The following is a 24,534-nucleotide window of genomic DNA, read 5'->3' on the forward strand; positions in this document are numbered from 1 at the left end:
TTCAATTTTACAATTATTAATTATTCAAAATGTGAAAATTTTTGTGAATTTTTAAAAAACAAATTTATTCCATGAATTTTATAAAATAGGTATTAAAAATTTTTTTTGAATAACAAATTATATTCTTTTGATAAAAAATTAATTGAATAATTAATTTTATAAATCTAAATCTCGTAATCGATTGAATGAATAAAATTATAAATAAAAAAATTGCTAAAAAATTTTAATTAAAAATAATTCGTGTAAAAAAAAATCGTCTTAAAAAAATCTTAAAATAGTTTTAAAAAAATCTTAAAATAATCTAAAAAATCCTAGAATAGTTTAAAAATTTTTTTTAAATTTTTCGTGACTATTTTAAGATGAGCTAACAGCGACAGAGCTCCGGAACATTAAAACGGAGCGTCTTAAAATTTTTTAATTTTATTTTAAAGAATTTAAAAATGAATATTAAATAAAATTTTACAATAAAATTTTTTTTTAAGCAAAAATTATTTACAAATCTCTTACTAAACACCTTAAAGTTTAATCCTGAGAAAATAAATCGATGACTCAGTCTAATGTATCTTGTAGTCAATACCTCAATCCTTCACTGTCGATTCAGTATGTTTCTCATTTCTCATTACAATTACCATTACACTTAAAATTATCCTACATAAATAAAAATAAATCCTCACAAATTTTCGCTTCAACCAAAGAAATCTTAATTCTAAAATAACCAAGAGAGTAATTTTAAATATCAATGACTCAATATTTTTATTACTAGTTCATAAAATTAATTTCAAAACATTTCTCTAAAATTTCAAAGTTTTAAACATTAATTCGTTGCTTCACGCTAGTTATTAGACAGATAAACAGAGAGTAGCGTTTATATTATTTTTGACAAGTAAATACATACAAAGTTTTCTCATTAAATAACTATTTAGTAGCATCGCCGTCTAGACAGGCAGATACTGTGACAGACCGGTGCAGATTGAAATGAGAAAATCAACGATCTAGAACAATAAATCCAATTAATTTAACCGAATAAAAGTCTTCGGAGCCAATCAACCTGGATGGGTTTCAAGGGCTTTGAAATTTTCTCGGTTAAATTTATCTCTTTGTCCGGAGACTCCAGATTCCATTTGTTAGCTCTAACATTTTTATCATTCATTTCCATTACTTCATCACCCTGAAACACATTAAATATTTCTTCAATTACTTATAATACATTTTTCACAGCCCAAGTTGAGGTTTACGATATCAAATAAATAATTCATCCCTTATTTTTTGTATTATAGTAAAAAAAAAAACTACCAAGAAGGGAAGACCCGGGGTCAAAGTTCGATTAAAAAATTAATTAATTTTTTTTTTTGATGGTATAATTTTAGTTTTAATTCCAGTAAACTTGTAATAAAAAACTCATTAAATTTTAGAAATACAGAGCTGGTTTTGAATCGTCGAACTACTAATTGAAAGCTTGCGATCTATCGAATTTGTACAACTCTACTCAATTTATCTACTGTCTCATTACGCGGACTTAAAAGTATAAAGACAATCGTATAGATGGAGCAAATTGATTAATTAAAATACTAGAAAATAATTCAAAGAGTTTAAAGTATTTTTTAATTTGAAATTAAATTAGATAATATTTTTTCTTAAAAAAAAAAAAAAAGAAATTATTAATTTTTTTAATTATGGAAATTTTGAAGATGCCAAAAAATTGTAAAAGTATTTTTTTTCGTATATTTTCATTTTTTAGATAAAATTTTAATGAAAAAAATCTAAAAAAATTTTAATCTTCAATTGTTCAGTACAATTCGTTAATATTTATAAACTTTAGAGTAAAAAAAAACTTGAAAAATAAAAAATACTGTCCAGAAAAATAATTTGGTAAAATAAGTCATTTTAAAATGTTTTTAATTTTAATTTATAATTAAATTATAAAAAAATTTGAGACTGATAACTAATATTTATGTTAAAAACTAAAAAAAAATTTTTTTAAATAGCATATAAATTAAAATTTAAAATATGACTAATTTATAATTGAAAAGTTTTAATAAAAATACCAACTATTGTCCTAAGCATATTATAATTATTGTTATAAATTCTGGTTCTTCCATTTAAACGTGAATATGGTTGATCTTTAGTACCATGAATAATCAATCTCACATCATTGATTGTTCCATTATTAGACACTGGACCAACCTGGAAATAGTTTATTATTAAAATACTGAAAAGAAAGCTTTTATAAATAGACTCTCATTTATTTATCTAGAGATTTTGGATTGACTGTTTTTATTATTCACCCGAACAAGAGTGAAAAATAATAAAAATGATAATAATAATAATAATAATAATAATAATAATAACAAGAGACACATCAAGTCTATTATTTACATTGTCAATAATTTCAAGAGTCCAAGTGCCTCTTGGGTCCTCACCCCAAGTTGCAACTGACATAAATTTCCAATTTTTAAATCCGTCTTGAGAATCATCGAGCTTGCGACGATTCAATATTTTTATTCTAGTGCCTGGAAAAATATATTAAACATGAGATAAGCGTCCGAGAGCTCGCTGGGCTGGGAAAATGAATAAAAAAAAATAAACGTCAACAATATTATTAAGAATATTAAATATCTAAAAAAAGAATAATTATAAAATAGTAAAAAATATTAAAATATAATATTTCTTACCGGTGGGTGAGGTCAAATACATTTCAAGAGCTCCGCGAATTGTGTATGTAAGAGTTATTTGAATTTGTACGTGTTCTAGAAAATCTACTTCTGCATCTTTATCCTCGCAGCCGTTCACGTTGAATGATAGAATCCCAGATTTACCGTAAGCTACATTTTGTGAGCTGAATAGTAAAATATAAATAAACAAATAAAATTTTTTTTTATTTTTATTTATCGAACGACTTTTTAGTTTTTTCGCCGCTGGAAGACAAAAGAAAAGATAAAAATATAAAATATAAAACGAACGTTTTTACGACACATTTTTTTCGATCGTAAACTACTATGTGTATAGAATAGAATTTTTTTGTCACAAAAAATTTGATTATTCTTTTATGCGATGAGAATTCAATATTGATATGATATGGATTTTTCATTTATACTTTTAGCATTAGTTTGAATGACTTAATAACTGAACATTTGATACGTTGACTGAAATATTTATTAATTGTTAACTTATTTATTTATTTATTGACTGTAGAAAAATATTTTTTAACTTTTGATAAATTTTAATGATTTACAAGTAGGGTCAACTTCATTTCGCCCTATTTGGCCATAGAAACTTTTTTTTTCAATTGTTCGTTATTTAATGTATTTAAAAAAAAAAAAAATACAAATTTTATTCATAAACATGAAAGCTAATATTTTTTCCAATTTTTCGAGACAAAAAAAGCTATCGAAATTTTTATTTTTTCTTTTCACGACATTTTTTGTCATAAATGCGCCGTAAAAACAGGCAGAATAAAAAAAAATTTTTAAATATTAATTTTTCACCTAGTGATGGCCCAAAATGAGGTTGACCCCACTTGTAAATAATTACTATATTTTTTTAGGAAGAAAATGACGTTTACTAACAGTTAAAAAAATTTCATTGAAAGTTAATAATAATTATTTCATCTATTTAAATTATAGGATTATCTAAAGTTTTAAAGTAGAATTTTTACACTAACTTTTTACTCAAAGGTCTGCATAAATATTAATCATTATTTAATATATACTTATTAATTTTTAGTAATAATTTATTAGTAATTAATATTTCGCGTTTAAAAAACGATTTCTTAATTTTTGATAAAATTTTTTTAATTATTCATAAATATTAACATACACTGTAAAAAATTTCCGGATTTAATGCAGTGGATGACTTTTCATTGATTTTATCACTGCGGAGTGAATTTTTAATTTTTTTATTTGTTTAAAAATTACAAATTGGGTATTAAGAAATTTTATTAATTAATATAATAATTTTATATAAAACATAAATTAAAATTTTTGAAAAAAAATACATGAAAGTAATTTATTTGTTACAAAATTTTAAAAATTGCTATCAAGTTCGATTTTTTACGATGTAATTTTTTGAATATTAAAAAATATGTATAGTTGATATTTAATTGACAATTTTTATATCAAAGTTACCTCTGACGACTTTTAAATGCACACTCAATTTTCTCAGGAACATTTGTCCAGTTTGCAGCAGCCTGAACTAAAGAGTTAGCGTTCATCAATCCAAAACCGAATCGTGGATTGAACCAATAGCCAGCCGAATTTTTTTTCCATCCAGGATTATGCCTGCAAATAAATAATAATTTATAATTAATAATTAACATGAAACTTTTTCTTAAAATAGAGCGTAAAATAAAATTGACATAAACTTTTGTGAAGGAAAAAAAAAATTACGGAATAAAGTAAAAATAGTAAATAAAAAAGTAAAAAGAAATTTAACACGATTAGAGACGAACTTTCAAGTTTTCACCTTCTGTTGGGCCTTTTTTTTTAGGTTTCTTAAAAGCGAAAATAATGAATTTACGTTTAAAAAAGTCTGGCGAATTAAAATAATTAAAAGATAAAGATAAAGTTTTCAACAAAAAAAAAATAAATAAATTAGAGAACTTACTTGAGTGGACTGTATTCTGAAGTCTCGACAACGAGATGCTGAGCGTCTCTCCAAGTGAGCTCTTTGCTTGGTAAAAGATAAAATTACATTCGTATTTATTATTTATTCATTGTAAACCTTAGATTTAAAATTAAAATGTCAGCTGAATTTTTTTCTACATGTAATTTCAATGTTTCGAGCTAAAAAAAGTGTAATTACTTGACTTGTAATGCCAAAGCGAGTATTCCAGCAGCAAGTGGAGCCGAAGCGGATGTTCCTGTATGACGAGTGGTACATTTGTTTTTTAAATCTGTCGTAGCCTGGAGGAAGAAATAAAAAAAAAAGTTCGGGAAATTCAATCATTTATGACACATAATTTTTACGGAATTTTTATTAAACTCACAATCATTTGATCATGGTAAGCCCCACTGCTGTAAGTAGTGGCAAGGGTAGCTGGACACTTTTCCCCGTACCAGGGAAATTTTCCAGTCTGACTAGCAGAGCCGACGGCAATCGTAAAAATGCTTCCGACGTAACCGTCGCAGTTGCAATCGTCTTTCTGGGATCCCCCGTTTCCGGAGGCCCAGACGTAAATATTTCCTCTGCCGTGACGACCCTAACAACATTTACTGTATTACATAAACTGAATCTTACACCCGTCTTAAATTACCCTCACTAATTCTACAACTTAAAATGTAATATAACGTAATCCAGCTGATCTCTCTAGTTGAACATAGCATTAGCCAACGTTCTTCGACTCAAAGCTCTATATTACACTTTTTTCCGCCTAATGTCCTCCACTTTAAACTCCGGAGCTTAATGGTCCTACGATCCAAATCTGCAGAGCTTTAACTACCCTGTAATTTATCTTAAAAAAATTAGCAGCGAGAAATTTCTACTGATTCGTCTTTCTTTTACTACAGAGTTTTATTTTTAATTAATTAGAACATTTGGTACTAATTACTTAATTATTTAATTTACTCGAGATGAATAGATACATTTTTTTTTATGAAAATACAAAATCGAACCGAGAAAAATTTACTTTAAGCAATTTCTTAGCTTAAGAATTTTTTTAATTTAAATTAAGAATATAAAATTCTTCAAAATTATTTATTTGATTCAAGTAAATTTTTCTTCTGTGGGTAGTGAAAAATTACCTGACTGACTCCGCGTTGCAAAGCCTCATTGGCAAGCCTTCCAGGGGCTTCAAGGCTCCTTCCATCATCAGCAGGGCCCCACGAAGCCGTGTATATATCAATATAATTTTGGTTATACCCCAAAGCTTCCCCTTCAACCCTATCATTGACAGTTCCGTCGAGTAATTTAATTCCACCGATTGAAGCTTCATGTGCGATTCCGACGCCACATTTGAGATTGTTGGCCTCCATCGCTATTTCTCCGGCACATCTCGTTCCATGAGCATTCACATCTACTTAAATTAAATTAAAAAAAAAAAAAAGATAATCAATTGGTGCTTAGTCAAATCAACGAGTGTTTAACTTTGAATATATTATATATTGTTTCAATAAAAATGAACTGCGAAAGCTGATACCTGTTGCGTCGTAGCGGGGGATAGGATCGTTATCCCTGGCATTTACGTCATAGCTGATCAGAGGATCCTGGAATAACAGATTGGTTGATAATAATAATAATCGTGTGTCCGATCGGGGTTGTTGGCGGCTGCTGGAATAACAGAGATAGAACGGGGATGTTATCTTACGTAGTTGTTCTTGAGATCATCGTGGGTGTATTCCAGCCCGTCGTCGAGAACCGCCACCCTTATCCCGCGACCTGTTATCCCCTGATGATAAAGCGGGAGCACGTTCAAATCTAGCTTGGGTAGTTCTTTGCTGCTGCGCGTGTCTTGCTGCGAGTTTTTTTGTTTGTTGATAGATGTCATAATAAATTAAATTAAAAATTTTATTGAAATTATATTTTATAAATGAGTTGTAATTTAAAACAAAAAATCAATCATTTTTATACTGCTGAAAAAATTAGCTGATTGTTTTATTTGTTCGATGAAAAACAATTTTTTTAGGATAAAAATGACGTTTAAATTATTTTTAGCATTTATGTTTTTTTTTTTTTTTTTTTTTTTTTTTTCATGAGGTTCATCAAAAATAGGATTAGAAAAATTTTTCTTACAAAAATGTCGATGTAAAAAAATTTTAAAAATCTGTAGATTTATATAAAAACACTTTTTAGTCTAAATTTTTTTTTTTTTTAATTGAAAGCTGGAAACTAATTGTAAAATTTATTTTCATAATTATTATTGTCAATTCGCTACAAATTAGCAATTTAAACTCAGCAAAAAAAATTTTCTTAAACTAAAAAAAATTCCTAGTATAGAATTAGCAGTTATATATTAATTAATACTTAAATTAATGGCAATAATAAAAATTAATAATCAATAATAAACGTACCAAATACCACTCCTTATTCCACAATTCGTCATTAAAAAGCTTATCATCTTTTTTTCCAAAAAAGTCATAAACCCTATCGGCATAATTTTTATACTTAACATTGTTGACATGAAAGATTCTTTTATTCCTAACCAGCGGTCTTTCCTCCTCCGGAATGTCGACAAAGTCCCTCTTGCTGCGCGTAAAAGTTTTCTGTTGGTCTGCCCAGATAATCTACCCCGAAAAAAATTAAATAATTAATTTCTCCCCCCCTAAAAAAAAAAAAATTAATTAATTACCTCCGAGTGTGAACTTAATTCCTTAATAAATCTGTTGGCTCTCTTCTGAACAGTGTTTTCGTCTCGGTACCACAGATAAGTATCTTCGAATCCGAGGACCTGAGAGAAAAAAAAAAGAAGACAAATTAAGCGGCCAAATAAATAAAATGAATAAATAAAGTGATACTTATAAAGTATTTGATATCCTAGTAAATAATTTATCAATTTTTTGTTCCCACCGAAATGATATGAGACGTTTTTATCGATGGTGGAAGTGTATTGCGGTGAGTTGATTTCGTTGGGGTGACTTTTATTGGAGGGCGTAATATACTATAAGGAAAGTTGTCGAAATGTATCACGGGTGACGAGTTTTGATTCAGACCTAGGGGACCTCGGTATTGGGATGTCAGGAATGTCTAGTTGGTGAATAACTTTATTATACAATTGCTCAAATTCATCCCATTTTACTCTACAGTTTATACAATTTATAAATATATATAGATATAAATGTATATGTATAGAGTGTACCCTCACAATAAGGGTAAAAGGTGTACTGTACATCTACATAACGACTGCAATCGTTTAAAAAGCACGTTCTGCGGTTAATACTATTACAATTTACGGACTTGATGTTGTGAATAACTTAACTGTGAGATGGCTATTGTACGTGACGATACTATTCCTATTGGTTTTTATTATTTACGAGAAAAGAGGTGAGTTTTATATCAAAAATAAAAGTCTTAGTCAATAAGAGGATGGAGCAAATATTTTTAGTTTTATTGGTAAGAAAATAGTTTTATTGTCGCACTTTTGTTAGTTCACCAAATCGAGATAGTTTGCATACCATTTCACAGATGATTTAATCAAGATTAATTCTGTTCTCTTGAAATATTTATTTGTTCGAATAAAAATAAAAACTAAAAGTTTAAGTAGTTAAATACTGCGAGGGACTTTAAATAAAAATTAAAAATTTTTTTTTATTGAAAATTAACTTTAGGATGAGGTTGAATTTTGTCTAATAATGATATTTTTAGCGATATAAGCTCATCTTAGAGTTACGCCCATCGAGACCTTTCATTTGAGTACGCACATGATTTTTTTCATATATTTTATATATATATATATATATATATATATATATATTATATTTCTCATATTTGTGGAATATGTAATATATATAAAAAAATTCTTGTTGGTATTCAAATGAAAGGTTTTGATGAGCGTAACTCTAGGATGAGCTTATATCTTAAAAAATGTCAAGTTGTCGTCAAAAATATTTTTTTTGAAAAATAATAAAATTTTAATTACCTTCAAAAATATAAAATTTCAAAAAAAAATATTTTTTTTAGCTAATTTTTTTTTTTGCAGTGGATAAATGATAAAACTTGCACAAAATTACTAAACCATTATATAAATTTCGTCTCATGTTAATTAATTTAAAAAACTATTATATACTTGATGGTAAAACATGAAAATTCTTATATCTCATGAAAAAAATAACTAGTTAATATTAATTGCGCTCAAGATAATTATAATTAATGTAAACGTTTAAATAAAAGATTTAAGAGCGTCCGAAGTGATTTTAATTAAAATAAAGGCTGAGGGCCAGAGAAGAAGTGAGAGATGGAAAGTAATTAGCGAAGTGATAGAGACATTGAAGGATGAATAGAATCTAAAATAAAGAGAGAGGAGACTGGAGAAAAAGTAAAAGTAAATAAACAGCAAGGATAAAGGTAAATGTAGATGTAGATGTTAGACTTTTCATTGGAGACTGACGATGCCTGCGGAGGCTTAGAGACAAGGGATTACACCGGAGACTGGTGGGAATCCGATCAAAACAAATGGACTACGAAAATACTACTCGACCCTATACACGAGAGAAGGAAGGATACACAGTATTCTCTTAATCGTCCTTCTACTTGGTCCTTCCCATTCTCCCGGTATGTAGAATGTTGTCTTTATGTAGAATGTAGACTGTGAATGTACAAGACACAACATACAAAACCTCCCCGACTCCATCCTCGTCAATTCCCTCAGCTCTTCAGCCCTTTCTCTTCATCTGTGTTCTTATTCTGAAATCGCGTTCTGTCGACCTCCTGATTCCCCGGGGACCTTCACTGTCTGCCTGTCTGCCTACCTGCCCGGCTGCCAACCCAACGAAGACACAATCTGAATACTCGATAAGATGAATCACTTGGTTGATCGTCAGGCAATGACTCCGCCAAGAGATAAATGATATTTTAAGATTATACTTTTTTCATTTCCTTAACTTTTTATTATCAAGGTGATTAAGCAATTTATCCTTCGATTCACTTTATATTTAAATTTAATTAATTATTTTTACAAGTCATCTACGGAATACTTTATTGTTTTGGGAATAAAGAATAATCGAAGAACGTTGAGGTTAATTAACTAATTTTAATAAACTAGTTTCTTTAAAATACTTTAAAATCTATGTTGACATAGAAATTTTTCCAATGATAGAAACATGATAGAAACATCCATGTGACATAGGAAAAATTCATTTATCACTAAAATTTATGTAACTTAATTTAATAATTACAAATTTACATAAAAATTTTCTCATTCGAGCAATTTCAGATAATTTAAAAGTAAAACAGTGATATACAGTCCGTTTGTGATAAAAAAAATTCCAGGCAATTTTTTTCAAATTTGGCTTTACATTTTGAAAAAATTAAAAATCCAGCAGATTATGGACGGTGTGGCTTAAATTGCCATAACTTTTTCAAAAATTGACTTACCGGGACGTTTTTTTCTTCAAAATTTTTTTTATTAAATGTTCTTTTTGGGAATAAATAGAAAAAAATTATTCGAACCTATCTTCATCGTTATTTTTTAGATTTTCCGAAAAAACTCCGAATTTCTCGATAATAAACATTTTTAATTTCTTTTTTCTTTCTTTTGTATGAAACTTTCACATTTTCTACAAATATCCTGAAAATTTCAGGGTGATGTTTCTTCGATTTCTATTTTTTTTTCAACTGGAAAAAAAAATTTTTTTTCATCTCATAAATGAATTTTTCCTATGTTAAAATTGAAAAAATAAGGCGTTAATATATATAATATTCAATAAAAAAAAAGTGAAGCGAATCTGTGGTAAAAAACATGTAATAAATATTTGTCGTCTCGCGAGTAAACTAGGGGTTTAATTATATGAAATAATTACGCTTGGTATGAGCTTTACAAAGGTAGTAGCAGGATAGACACGCACCGTGAATTGTGGTCTGCCACAAAGACTGGCTTGTAATGGGTATAGTTGGATATAATGGTGTACAGGGTACAGAAAGGCAAAAGTGGGTTTATAGTGTGTACAATGGACAGAGTTGGTGGAACGGTGAACAAGTCAAGCTAGAACTAGGAATAAAATGGATAGAGCTGTACAGAGCAAGAGATAGAAAGGTACAACCAGATAAGGCGGTCTACCAGGTAAAATTGTAAGCAGAATAGTAACACCAGGCACTACACTCTATAGTCTGGCCAGAAGTGCAAGTGTGTAATAGAAATAACCGGGCGTTATTCTCTCACTTTGTTGCCTAGTTACGTCTCCTGTTCCTCTGCTTGTATATGTTTCAGTAAAAGGAGCTTTCCAGAGAATCACGTCAGAGTGAACATGGTTCAGTATTTTGATTTAATAGCTGGTTAAATTTGCTAATTCATTTATATTTCATTTTAAATTTTGACTGCAAGAGAGAAAGAAAAGTTTGTTTGCTATTTCGTGTACGAAAAAAAAAAAATGGTGCTTCAGTTTATTAAGATGGTGGCAATAGATTAACATGCATACTTCAAAATGGCGGCGTAGCGCTGAAGTAAAAAAAATTGCAGCGAAGAGTTGAAATAAAAAAAAAAAAAAGAATAAACACCTGAATATAAATTTGAAAATAAATCATCGGGTATAGATAACTATCTTTTTGTGACATATGCACATTTATTTCCGGTGTTTGGTGAACACTTGAAAATATATTGGCTCTTATCGGATTATCTTATTATACGTTTTATCTTTATCCTTCCATTTATTTTTTTTATACTATGATTAAATAATCTCGTGTATATAAATATTTCTACATTAATAATGATAAAAAATTTTTTTCTTAATTTAAGTAGTTTGATATTTTTTGAAAACTTTTGGATACTGTTTTTAGTTTAAATGAATTTATTAAATTAAGAATAAAAGCTAGGTTTGAGCTTAAATTTTAAACAGTTAAATAACGAAACAATGATTTAAGTTTATAATTAAATTCACGCTTTATTTAACTTAATGCTGCTAGAGCTCAAAAAGAGTTGACACTTTTTAATTGCTAAGTTTGTTTTCTGTATACATAAAATATACTTTAGTGAAGTATACGGAGAGTAAATAAAATTATTTAGAAGAGAGAGGGGCAGAACGGGTTGTGGCAGCAAAAAATAGGGTAACCGGAAAATTTTAATGTGTAAAATCTTCGGAGACTATTTTTACACTTTTTTCAGCGGGTAAACTGAATGATTGATAAAAACATCAATCTTTTGAACGTTTTTTTATTAAAAAAAAAAATAATTTATTTGCTTTACTTTTTTTCAAAGATACTCATTTTTTTTTTCCATAAAAATAAAAAAATTCTTTGACGATAATTAAAAATTTATATTATTTACGCTGAAAATAATTGGAAAAAAAAGTTTTAGCTCTCAAAATTTTGTTATTTATTCTTATGTCTCTTCTTACAGACAAAAGAATATTAAAAAAAAAGTAACGTGTTACTTATATTAAAAAAAAAAAAAAAAAAATGTAGAAAAATTACAATTTCTTGCTAGTTTTTATAAATTTTGTCATAATTAAATTAAAAAAAATGTAAAATTATATTCTAAACTTTAAACTTTTTTTTCCATGCTGTATGACAGAATATTTAAAAAAAAAATTAAAACTTACCAAGCCAAGATTTTTATAACCATGTTGAAGAGCTAACAGTGAAGCTACTTGATTTCCACCTTCTACTTTAACCACCCATTCATCGTAACTATTTTTCTCGGGAGTTTCTATTGTTGATATGCATTTAAATATAATTATTAAAATACTAAAATTTATAACAAACTTTTTTCCACTGAAAAATTTTTATTATTATTATCACAAAAAAATTGTAAACCATAAAAAAAAAAAAATCACATGTCAAACAAACCTTTCCATCAAGTATCGTGCAAAAAAAATGATTTGAAAAAAATCACTGGAATATTTATTTAAAACAGCGACAAGTGTAACCAGTGAATTGCGAGTGACAAGTGATCCGATGTTAACATAGAACAATTAGTTTGTTTTTTTGTCTCCACGTCAGTACCTCCCTCTAAGTAAAAAAGAGCAGTGGAGGGGATAGATAAAAAAGGAAGAGTGAAGTAATGTTAATTTAAGGGAGACACCCAGGTGGGATAGGAAGCAAGAGGCGAAAGAAAAGAGGGATGAATTTGCAATTGGATATCTGGGTTCCTCTGCTCCCGTTCTCTTTCTACTTTTCCAATACGAGGTATCACCTTTACTTAGCCGTGTATTGCGGGGTGAATCCGATTAGAAGCAACTACGCTACATCGTCAGAAGATATCGAATCTCGTGGTTTCGCTCCGGATGAAATGCCACGTGAACGTGACGGGTAACAAAGTATATACATTAAATATCCTTCCGTGTACGTGTGGAGCGAGGAAAAAGGCTTTTCACGTTAGGTAACTTGGTAATTACATCCCGACAAGCGCTGATCGAATTTGTTTCGCAGGATAATTAAATAATTCGAGAGATAATTATTATTATATTTTCTATTTGTTATTCATTCATCTGCCGACACAAGAGTAGCACGTACTCCCCGATGATGTGGGTTGATGATATTATATAACGACGTTAGAAATTAAAGGGCACATTGTAGTTCGGAATTGTCGAAAGAGGTCTTGTTTATTTGTTTAATTATGTTAGCTGAGATTTGCTGTTGTTAATTGCGAAGACTACATTTTCTGCGAGTTTCTGTGAGATGTAGAGTGAGTTTTATGATTAAGCTAGGAAATTTTACCCCGATTGTGTTAAAATCATCATTATTAATTAGCTCACTGATTATTTAATATTTATTAACTATAATTAAATTCATTTACTTAGAAATCATTTTTTTTTGAAAGAAAAAGATATTTATTAACATTAAATCTTTTACAAAAGGGTGTATAAATTTTTTTTTGCTAATCGCTTTGCAAACATATTTTAAAATTTAAAGAAAAAATTTTTTTCAAAGCTAAAAGAGCGTCTGTCTAAAATTGTAGGCGCTTTTGGCTTAAAATTGGCAGTCTTAGATTTTAATAAAAATTTCTTCCATGTTGTCATTAAAAATATCAAAAATTAATATAAAATAAACGTAATAAAAAGATTAATCAAGAAGTACAAAATTAATTTGAAAAATAGAAAACTTACTGTACTGAGAAATTCAGTTTTCATCGTAGTGAGATCTCAATGTACAAATAGCCGGGCGGAAGATTAATTCTAAGTAGGATTAAGGGTTAATGATGTGGTAAGGGACGAAAGCGAGTCAAGTCGGGGTGAATAGAGGCCTGGAAGGGTTGATTAATCGAAAGTATTCAAACAATTCTCTTGAGAGTACGCGAGTTCTTAATAACACCGCAGACCAGTGCCGCCCTCCAGCATCTCTCGCCCAACTTCGGGAGTTAAATTAAGCTTTTACCGACGGTTGTACAGTGTATAGTCTCTATACTTATAGGGTGCAACATATATATAACAACATGGCAGCATCAACCCTTTCATTCTCTCGTTCTCTGATACTTTTTTGATCCTCTTCTTCCCTTTAATTGGGGGAAACTTGCGTTTTATACGTTTTTGGGTTACACGAGCTTGCCAGTGATAGAGATTCAAGGGTTGGATAATTACGCCGATACGACTGACAACTCACGATAATTAACGCAAACGAAACCAACTTCATCCTACCCTCTTATTTTTATTTTCAGCGGTGATTTATAAATTAATAAATTAAATAATTTATTCATGTATATTACAGGCACTTGAAAAATATTGGTAGTGAATATTTATACCATAAAATAATAAAATACATTGCTACAAAAATTGATGAATAAATAAATTGTCTATTGAAACTACTGCACGTCCACAGTGGACCAGAAATCCACGAGTTGGATGTAATAACTAGGTAACTTTAGTTTGAGGATTGTAGAACTGGGCTTGCAGCTACGACATGTATCATACCATCGTTAGCATACCACTGAGTCCAGATGTAGGACAGTTATTGGATAATTATGTTATCTTAGTTATCATCGGTTTTAATTGTGTTAAGGACCCCCCATTCTGTTTGCTCAACGTCTATTTTGAACTATCAGTGTTACTGATGGAAAATTTCATGACTCGACAGAAATTAGGTATTAAAAGTTAATAAGGACTAGCTAAATTGCAGTCACTATGTAAATGCCGTGACTTGTGAACTATAAATAAATAAAGTTTGCTTTATTAAATAATGAATTTTGTAAAATTGAGATGAACTTTTTTAACTATTGACGTTTTTAAAGATATAAGCTCATCCCGATTTTATACTCATCAAGAGCTTTCATTTGAGTACCCACATGCATTTTTTATATATTTATATATATAATATATATATATAAATATATAAATATATAAAAAATTGATGTGGGTACTTAAATGAAAGCTCTTGATGAGTGTAACATCGGGATGAGCTTGGATCTTTAAAAATGTCAATAGTTCACAAGAAACAAGGTCATTTTTTAATTATGTATCTCTTAAAAATATATTAATCTAGTAAATAACAAAATTATTAGAAAAAAATTAAATAAAAAAAATTTAATTCTTAAAAATATTGAAATTTTTTTTTTAATTTTGAGCGACTCTTCGAAAAGAATTCCCCATAAATTAAGCTTTACTTTTATGAAATATAACAACAATAATAATGACAATGATAATGATGATAATAACTCTATATTATTAATCTTCGTTGTGTAAAAGAAAAAGGGGAAAATATTTGATAACGTTGGTGCTTATTGAATAGATTGGATGAGAGAAAAAATTTAGATGAAAGAATTTTTTTTAAAAGGTTTCGTGCGCGATATACTGTGAGAGTAGCCACAAATTGCATCCTGTGGTGTTTTTCAAAGCGAAGATAAAATGCGAAACTTTCCACGCGATAAAATTGGTTTTAATTTTCAATAAATTCAGCTCCATATGGAGAGCAAGTGTCGGCAGCTTTTCTTTTTACCGGGTGTTGTTTTTTTACCTTCTATAAAAAAGCAATAATAACAATAATAATATTAATATGATACGAGTGCAGAGGAAAATAGTAAAAAGCGCACACTTAATGGCAAAGAGTTACAGCGATATAAAATTCCCCAACAAATGATTTACGGAGTAATTATAAGTTTTAAAGTCAGCTTACGTACTTTTGAATATTCAATGATTACATCATCGGCTTTTATATTGTTACGTAATTTATGTTATTAGTTATACTAAGTTTAAATATAGGCACACGCCTTTGTGGATAATGATAATAAATTACTTGGCGACTATTAATTTTATGTACAATTATTATTTTTCCAATCAATGTTGTCTTGATTTATTTATTATACTCAAAGATTTTAATTTTATTTCTCAAGAAAAAATTTAAGGATTAGTAAATTTTTCAAAATGTCACCGTTGCGTGATCTAAATAAAAATAAGTTACATATATATATATATATATATACACAAACATAAAAGGTGAGTGTGGAAAAAAGGACTCGTATGATGACAGAAACTAAAATTAATGATCAATCGATTTTATCGAGACATTTGTAAGGATAACATTTTTATTTTTAAAAACTGGCTTCTAAGTAATGCCTTGAAAGCCTTATGGAAACATTTTTCTTTCTCAGCGATCAAAGAAAATCAATCCATCAGGGACTTTTCTTTTATTTCATCCCATTTCGTTTTCATTATTTTTTATTTTTTTTAAATTTAGATTTTTAGTTTTCCGCTTTGAAAATTAACAATTTTTTAAAGTAGAAAATTTCTATCGAGTTAAATTAAAAAAACTCGATAATGTGTGTGGTTCAAAAATTCCAAAAAATTTTCTGAAACAATTGTCAAATTTTTGAGTAAAAATCAACTACTTGTTTGATTTTCGAGCATTTTGAGCACAAAAATATCGAGAAATTTCAGGAGTGACTAGTAGACTTTATTATTAACAATAATATTATTTTTATAATATTTATCATCTAAATCACGGTCAACCAATCAAAAATTCAAAATCCTATTGCCTCTAAAATAATTTCATCATAATTTAAAAAATGTTAAGTTCAGAGCAATTTTTTTCTCGAACGAAGAAATTTATAAAAGTACAAGAGATAAAATAATAAATTGACCAATAAAATTTGAGTAATGCATTAACATCGATCATTATTTAATATCGCTTTATGTATTTTTTATTGGAACTCTTTTCCATCGATTCATTTTTTATTTTCGGCATTCCTTTTTTATTGGCGTTCGCTTGGGGGTATAACCACGAGACCATAATGCACATCCACTGGGGAAAGGAATCCAGGGGTGGAATGAAGAGGAGCAGGTTGGGAAGCGCTAAGGGCTGCCGCCGAAGGGAAAAGGATGAGGAGGAGGAGGAGGAGGAGGACCAAGAGAGGAGTTCTCCCACGAGGCTATTTAGTGCATCTGCTTCCAAAAGCATACGGCGAAGGTGCTGACACTCGGTCGTTGAGCGGGAAAATTCACTACGTGATCGTTTGGCTTTTGAAATTCTCGCTTACTTCTCATTCGAAAATCCAATTAATTCTGTTATCCCTTGGAGATACTCTTCGGTGGTACTATCGATGACTCGAGCACTACTTTATCACGTACTTATAAAATATTTCCACATGGAATTCTTTTCATTTCTGTACTTTTTTTTTTTTTTATTTTTAAGTTACAAGATATTGAAGTTATTCCACGTAATAAATCGATTTTTTAACTTTTTATCAAATTAATACTTCTTTCACTTTCATTTTTCATTATTTTATATAATATATATCTCTCTATTACTTCTCAATACCTCATTGCTTATTTATTTATTTTGTTAAAAATAAATTTTTTACTTTACATATTTTCAAAATTAAGCAAAAGGGTTAGGCTTGAATTGACGAGACCAGTCTAAGGTTTCTTATCTACTTTCTCGCAGGTGTAAGCTTTCTACGCGGTCCTGAAGTGAATGTAGCTTAATAATAAGATTAGTATTATCAATTCTAGTATACTGAGTCCCTTCAACCCTTATATTATAACTAATATACCCCTCTGAAAATACTTTTCAACATTATAAATTATATTTATATGATTGTGAGGATTGGGATGTTTTATAAAAAAATATCATAATTTTTTCGATGTTTTATTCATTCACTCGAATTTGAAGCGGTCCTAGGGTGCAAAGATGGCTACTAACGGCACTTTAGTACCGTTACCTTATATGTAAAATAGAGAATATTGTATAATTTTTTAAAATATTTTTTTTGAGCTTCTGACTATGACAGTGTAAAAAATCAGGAGTGAATTTTCAATACCATCGGTCGGAATACTGGAGTGAAGAAATAAAACTCCGTAATTTTTTTTTCAGAGAAGTAAATGTGAATTTAATATGAAAAACATCCATATTACTAACAAATACTTTAAACAATTTATCTCAAGTTTTTTTTTAAGCCTTTTTGTCAAATTATAACGTAAAAAGTAAAAAATAATAAATTAAAAAAATTACTACGTTTAGTTAAATAAAATACATTTTGTAATTTTTAAAAGAATAATTTATTTTTTTATTTTTATTTAATAAAGAAAAAAATAATTTAAATCTTATGAAAAATTAAAATAATAAAAAAAAATTGATCACAAATGACATCAATTTATTCATTATTCGACTAGTGGATAAATAAATAAATAAACATTGTTATATTGAAACAACAAAGATGAAATAACTTTATCAGATTCCGAGCAGTCAATAAGATAGATTAAAAAAATAAAAGAATAATAGAGAAAATAAATAAATAAATAAAGATAATAAAAAATGGAACGAAAAAGAGATAGAGAAAAATACGCTGAGTTTAATTCGTTTTGTTTCGCTAGAACACCAAGCACATGGGAAATCGACTTAACCTCCTGAGCTTTTTCGAATCTTATTTTAACAAATTATATTAAATAAATTCAACACAACTCCATTTATACAGACGGAAGTGAGTACCGCAGGAAAATAATCCATTTATGATGATTTAAATGACATTCCGCAGTAACTTTTAAACTTTTCACTGGTAATTCAAACTTATTAGTTTCTTAAAGTATTTAAATTATAATTCCTTCGAGCAACTTCTTACTTTAAAATTCATTATTATTTTTTCTTTTATTATCTTCAATTTGCTGACGTTATTTTATCATCAAAAGCTTTGAATAAAAAAATCTTCAATTTAACTTTAAATTTCCATGGATTAGATAAAATAAGTAATTGCAATGGTAGTAAATAATTACCGAAAATTAGCAAAAAAAGGCATCGAGAAATCAAAACAAAAAAAAATAAAAATAGCGGTGAAAATAAAATAGAATTAAAACAAAGGATGTATCCGTCTAGTATTATTTCCCGGAAGGATTATTTGTATAGTTAAAGAAGTGAAAGTAGCAGTAGAATCAGAGGTACTGCCGTACAACTTCTTTTTATGCTGTAGCTACTCTTGCCACTGATTTTCATCTCCTAGTCTTGAAATAAATCTAAAAAACGGAATAGACCAACCTTCCTCCATTATCTACATATCCTTTTTTATTTTTGTATCACAGGCCTCAGTTTGATTTTCGGGAACGAGAATTGAGGTCTCGGAGTTTTAGTACTCGAAGAAGTACCTTTACGATCAAAACAAAAGATCCAAGAAAGAGACGAGTCTAAACAAAGAAAAGAGTCATGACTATGAACAAAAATTCAAACGTATCTAGCTATTTGACGTTTTGTTTTATTTTTATTATTTTTTTGTCTTACTTTTTGATTAAAAGACATAATGAAAAGTGTCGATATAAAAGGGTATTGTTGTTATTTTTGTTCTTACAATTGACAAAATATTTTCGGGTTTAGGAACGGTCGCGCTAAACGGGAACAGATTTTTGCTAAATAGGCCTTTTATTAGGTAGATTTCTTTAGAAATCTGTTGTAGTTGATTTTACACAGTAATTTTAAAAAAATTTCGACACCATTTTTTTTATTTTGTTGAATTAAATCGAAAGATAAAATTTGCCAAAAAATTTATGTATTTGTAAGAAAAAATTTGACAAGTAGAAGATTTAAAAAATTATTCTTGTAATTTTTATTTACACAGAAAAAAAGGTTCACTTGAGACAAAAAAATATTTTTCTTCCTTGTTATTTTCTTGAGCGAAAAAAAATTTTTAAACGTTGACTAATTTTAGAATAAATTTTGGACTTTAATCTTTAAATAACCGGATGTGGTGGATTGGCATTATTTCATATCAAAATCACTACTTGCAAGCATCTATACTTGATTTGTCATTTTCAATATCTGCAACAAAATTTCTTTCGATGTATTTATTGAATTCCTTTTTAAATTGCTCTGCCAGCGAAACAGAAATCTTGACTTCCTCCAGTACACTCTTGACCGTCATCTCGGGATCGGAAATTATTTCTTTAAATTTATCTTCGTGCATTTCCATCAAGCTTTTCATCTGCAATGAAAATATTGTTTCAGCAAATCTTCTTTCTGTAGATAAATAAACAGAGAACGTACTTTATCGAACTGTTGTTGGGTTTTGACAGCAGTAATTATTCGAGCTAGAAGAGTTACCAGGTTGTTGTCTGTGTCGTTCTCGTAGCTGAAATGAAATTCAGATCAATTTCTGCAAAGTTATTCAACAGAAAAAAAATAACAAAACAATTACAATTTCCTAATGGTTTCAAAGTGGTCGTTGAAGTACTGTAGTATATAGGCAAAGTTTAGGGAATTGCTTTCAATAAATGATTGCAAGACCTCAGTTGCCAAATCTTTACTGACATTAGAATTGGACTCTAACATTTCGTTTAAGTACTTATCGCGTTTGTCTTTGTCGTCTGTACACTTGACAAAAAGGTACTTTGATGATGGAACAATTTTTTCCAGGGAACTGTCGTTCATATATTTTTCCCATTCGGTTGTACCGAGCTCGCGGAGTGCTGAGCAAATCACCCAATCCCAATCAGAGGACGGAAATCTAGGAATATGAAATTCAGGCAATTTTTTTAATTTTTGATTCGCTGTTTTTTGGCCACACAGTGAAAAATTTTAGAAATGATTCGATCATTTTTTATAGTTACATAATTTTGTAGAATGAATAAAATTGAATCCAATTGTATCCGACTTAACCAGTTAATTTATTGATTTTTATGATCCAAAAATGAAGAAGTTTAACATTCAATCAATTACCAAAATTTACTTACATTAATCAATTGAAATCGAACCCTTATACTTACGCATCTTTCGAAGGATTTTTCATAAATTCAGTAAAAAGTTTCCGAGCGGCTGATCTGCAGTCTGGATGCCCAAAATCGCAAAGAACTGGTACCAGTTGGTTCCTTGTATAGTAACTCGAGAAATCTTTGTACGTCATATCTTTCGTCAGGGAAAGAACGTAAGATTTGAACAAATCTTCAGTTTCTGTTTTACGAACTATGTCAGCCATCTTGGAAATAATTTCAGCTGCCGGTTTCCAGACCAGGATGTTTTTTTCTCGGCCTAAGTATGCGGTAATGTTAAAAATTATTTCAATATTCGATTTATCAGTGTCAAAGAGTCTCCAGGCGTCTGTTAGCAGCTGGGCCCGATTCAAGGGATGGAATTTTTCGTGATTTACCACCAGACACTTTGCAAGTCGGTACCAATTTTCTTTGTCATAATTTACTTGATAAAACCCTGCAAAATAAATGAATCTTTATTTATGATGATGATGATGATGATAATTATTAGCTACCTCGCTGCTGAATATTGAGGATGATCCAGTCGTCCATATCAATGTCAGACAGTGTGATAGTATCCTGGTCCTCATTCATCCAAACCATCGGAACCGTGGATGAGAAATCAGGATTCGATTTAGTGGCGTAATTTATCGGGACCTTCCACTTGTTGTTCGGATTGATTTCCCGGGAATTTTTCTGCGTTACTACTGTTTCACCGGTTTCGTAGTTTCTGGTTACGGTCAAAAGTGGAGTGCCCGTTTGTTCGACCCAAAGATCCACAAACTCTTTGACATCCAAGGGTTTTCCTTTGAAGGTCTCGTCGTACGCTTTCTGAAACGCTTCGGCAAGATCGTCACTAACTACGCCGTGAAATTGGCTGGCAAATGTAAACAAAATTTATTTGCTTGAGTTTAAAAATAAATGTGGTTTCAAAAGTGTGCAATAAAGAAAACGAATTTCAGTATTTGAGAACTATTTATGGTTATTTGCACACTATTTATTGATCATAAAATTCGTTACTTTGCTTTGAGATATCCAACGATTCCTTTTTGAAAGACTTCTTTAGTCAGGACGTGTTCTAACATGTGTAGCACGGCAGCGCCTTTTTGATATGTAGTAGAGCTGAATATTTTGTTAAACTCGATTTTATTCCGAGGTATCCATTTTATTGGTTTTGCGTTTTCGGAGTCTTCTGTGTCGAATGCATCGTTCATGAAAATAATTACTGTGTAATCCATTCCGTGAATATCGGGGAATATCTACAAGAAATTTTTTTTAGAGAGTTACACGCACTAAGAAGACTGAAAGAAGCGATTTTTAAATCATTTTTTTATAAATTGGCTTTTAAATTGGTTAATATGAAAAAATTGTCTTGTAAAAAATATTTCGATAATTTAATTCAATTAAATAATTGAAAGAATTATTAAAAATTTCTTTTTTAAATCAAGTTATTTTTTGATTAGTGTAATTTATTTTGAGAAAAGCCTAAATATTCGACGGCTTTACCTGGTCAAGAAGTTTAAATTGAAAATATGTGCTCATAGATTCACTCAACCACAAATCGTCCCACCAAAGAGGGGTGACAAGATTTCCGAACCACTGATGGATAATTTCATGAGCTACCAGCACTATCCCGTTGTAATATTTCTCATCGTCGGGAATCAAAGTAGTGTTCTTAAGTGTCACTACAGGAGTGCTGCAGCATACATCGATTAAAGCTCTCCTACTTATGATGATTAAGTGAAGAAAGTTTACAGAAACGAGCTTACTTGTAACTGGCAAGACCCCAGTGCTCCATCCCAGTGGCCTGGTACTTGGGAATAGTTACGTGATCCAATTTCGGCAGTGCGTAGGGCACTCCCGTGTAGGCTTCCATCGCTTCGAGAACTTTCTCACTGATCTCCAGCGACTGCTTTAGAAAGGGTAGATTGCTTTCTAGTCCGTAGAATGTGTTGATCCCTCCATCACCTCTGAGGGGCTTGTAGTTGGCGACCGTTAGGCAAACAAGGTACGTAGACATTGCCACAGATCTTTCAAAGTGAGTTACTACTATCTTGGAATCTGGCAGCTCCTCGTGGGTTCTAACGGGCATGTTTGAGAGCGCCGTGTAATTTGGGAAGTGCTTTATTGATATTTCGAATTGCGCTCGGATCCCAGGCTCGTCCCAGCATGGGAACGCGTCTCGTGCACCTACTGGTTGGAACTGAGTGGTAATCAAATATCTAAAATAAAAGTTTTTTTTGTGAAAAAATTTTTTTTTAATTTGTGATAATGTTTGGATTATTGTTTAGCTGTGAAGCTTCACCGTTTGTCGGTCATAAGAAATAAAAAAATTCAGCTGTCAATCATTTTTAACTTCCTGCTACGAGGATAGGGAATTTACGAATCATTCATGAAAAGTTTACAAAATTATATTTTTTTCGAAGTTTGAAAATTAAAAAAAAATACCAACTTGTCACGTTTTTTAGATATTTTTTTAATTTAATTTTATAGAGCACTTTACTTTTTTTTTAAGTATGAAAAGCTGAGAAAAAAATTTCAACGAAAAATATGATAAGTTTGCATTTTTTTGAGTTTCAAATTTAAAAATGTAATCAAATTGAAAAATTGTATTAATAAAATTTATGGTTAAGAAACAAGAGAGCCCCACATCAAAACAATTACCATTTTCTGCTTACTGAATTTGGCCATCATCAAGTTGGTCTTTTTCACGAAAGAATCCAGATTGTGGATCAAACCAGTCATTGCCTGCATCATAACCCGTCCACTTTAACTTCAAATCATAATTGCCAGGTTCGAGCTTATTTTGAAACTTTATACTGTAAAACTCGTTCTGAGAATTCCACTCCTGGTCAATTGGCTCCAGCACGACTCCATTTTTACCAATGAGCTTTGTGTAAGCTTTGTCTATTTCTATTTTGCTAGACCTGTGTAAAGTCACTGAACTCGTTGGCTGAAGTACTTCAAAAATAATGCTGCCGTTTCCTTTGAACGTGAACTTTTCACCCACAAAATCAGGATCGAATTCTATCATATACACTCGCGGGGCTGTATTCCGAGGCAAACGATAATGTTTACTTGCTTCGGACTCTTTTAAAAATTTAGCTGTTTTCGAATTGTCGCCGGGTCCGGATACCACCGGCAGCAGAGCGTTTGCGCAGACTAATGCGGCAGAAGCAATGATAAACTGTTTGATCATTTTGTTTTTAATCTTTGATGAAACTGTGTATGGATCGATTGAACCGACAGTGCGCTGTTAGCTTGACAATGCATCGATGCTTTATAACTTGCGGAAGGCCTCAATAAATCTCTGATTATTCATTCATGAATGTATGATCAAGGCATACTAGACTAATGAGGTGATGAGAATACTTTAGTAAGTCAATATGTCAGGCATTGTGCGAGTTTCTTTGCAAGGCCACGCGTGACTTTGTTTAGATGTTGTTTGCAATTCGAATGATGGAAAACAATCACGCAACATCATTAATTATATATAAGGCTCGTAAAATTTTTTAACAGAAATTTTCAATAAAAAATAAATAAAAAAAAATTTTTTTTAATTTTTTTTATGAAAAATTTTTACTAAAAGAAAATTTATTGAATAAATAATCATTACCTTATAATCTAAAAATACTGATCACAAATCACAATTTATGCCTCATGATTTATTAATATAAGATAACAATTAATATAATCGAAAATTAATTAAAATAATGATATTCATAGCTCAATAAAAAATTGATGAGGGTTATAATCTGACGATAATAAGTAAAGTCTTATCGTATAACCGGTATTA

At 29.8% G+C, this 24,534-nt stretch overlaps 2 protein-coding genes across 4 annotated transcripts; both read right to left on the reverse strand.

Annotated features, from left to right (window-relative positions):
* Positions 1 to 188: 188 nt before the first annotated feature.
* On the reverse strand, positions 189 to 12,539 carry LOC141534156 (neuroendocrine convertase 1). Of its 3 annotated transcripts, none has more exons than XM_074253311.1 (15): positions 12,430 to 12,539; positions 12,183 to 12,354; positions 7,283 to 7,381; positions 7,005 to 7,217; positions 6,302 to 6,448; positions 6,134 to 6,200; positions 5,739 to 6,013; positions 4,985 to 5,197; positions 4,801 to 4,901; positions 4,603 to 4,668; positions 4,125 to 4,277; positions 2,673 to 2,836; positions 2,377 to 2,510; positions 2,050 to 2,184; positions 189 to 1,168 (listed from the first exon to the last, which is right to left on the reverse strand). In XM_074253311.1, the coding sequence occupies exons 1-15, from the start codon at positions 12,435 to 12,437 to the stop codon at positions 1,016 to 1,018; spliced, it is 2,100 nt and encodes a 699-aa protein (XP_074109412.1). In that variant the 5' UTR covers positions 12,438 to 12,539; the 3' UTR covers positions 189 to 1,015. The 3 variants fall into 3 exon arrangements, with proteins under 3 accessions (XP_074109412.1, XP_074109413.1, XP_074109415.1); XM_074253312.1 differs by having other exon boundaries at positions 190 to 1,168; positions 5,739 to 6,010; XM_074253314.1 differs by having other exon boundaries at positions 1,030 to 1,168; positions 2,046 to 2,184.
* A 6,691-nt stretch (positions 12,540 to 19,230) lies between these two features.
* LOC141534663 (aminopeptidase N-like) lies at positions 19,231 to 23,984 on the reverse strand. Its single transcript, XM_074254148.1, has 9 exons — positions 23,417 to 23,984; positions 22,508 to 22,960; positions 22,245 to 22,434; positions 21,759 to 21,997; positions 21,254 to 21,615; positions 20,757 to 21,195; positions 20,189 to 20,497; positions 20,038 to 20,122; positions 19,231 to 19,975 (listed from the first exon to the last, which is right to left on the reverse strand). The coding sequence occupies exons 1-9, from the start codon at positions 23,935 to 23,937 to the stop codon at positions 19,772 to 19,774; spliced, it is 2,802 nt and encodes a 933-aa protein (XP_074110249.1). The 5' UTR covers positions 23,938 to 23,984; the 3' UTR covers positions 19,231 to 19,771.
* Between the last annotated feature and the right edge of the window lie 550 nt (positions 23,985 to 24,534).

Source organism: Cotesia typhae, unplaced genomic scaffold (genome assembly GCF_013202065.1).
Source record: "Cotesia typhae breed Kobodo isofemale line unplaced genomic scaffold, CoteBio_Ctyphae scaffold_13, whole genome shotgun sequence".
Lineage (NCBI taxonomy): Eukaryota > Metazoa > Arthropoda > Insecta > Hymenoptera > Braconidae > Cotesia > Cotesia typhae.

Bases quoted from the DNA above. Each gene is read 5' to 3' on its own strand.
- LOC141534156 (XM_074253311.1), bottom strand. The intron at 6,014-6,133 runs GTATCAGCTTTC...ATTTAATTTAAG, and splicing joins CCCCCGCTACGACGCAACAG to TAGATGTGAATGCTCATGGA. The intron at 4,669-4,800 runs GTAATTACACTT...TCTTTTACCAAG, and splicing joins GCTTTGGCATTACAAGTCAA to CAAAGAGCTCACTTGGAGAG.
- LOC141534663 (XM_074254148.1), bottom strand. From the start codon at position 23,937: ATGATCAAACAGTTTATCATTGCTTCTGCCGCATTAGTCTGCGCAAAC. The intron at 21,616-21,758 runs GTAACGAATTTT...TACATTTGCCAG, and splicing joins GTTGGATATCTCAAAGCAAA to CCAATTTCACGGCGTAGTTA. The intron at 21,196-21,253 runs GTAGCTAATAAT...TTTATTTTGCAG, and splicing joins CCTCAATATTCAGCAGCGAG to GGTTTTATCAAGTAAATTAT.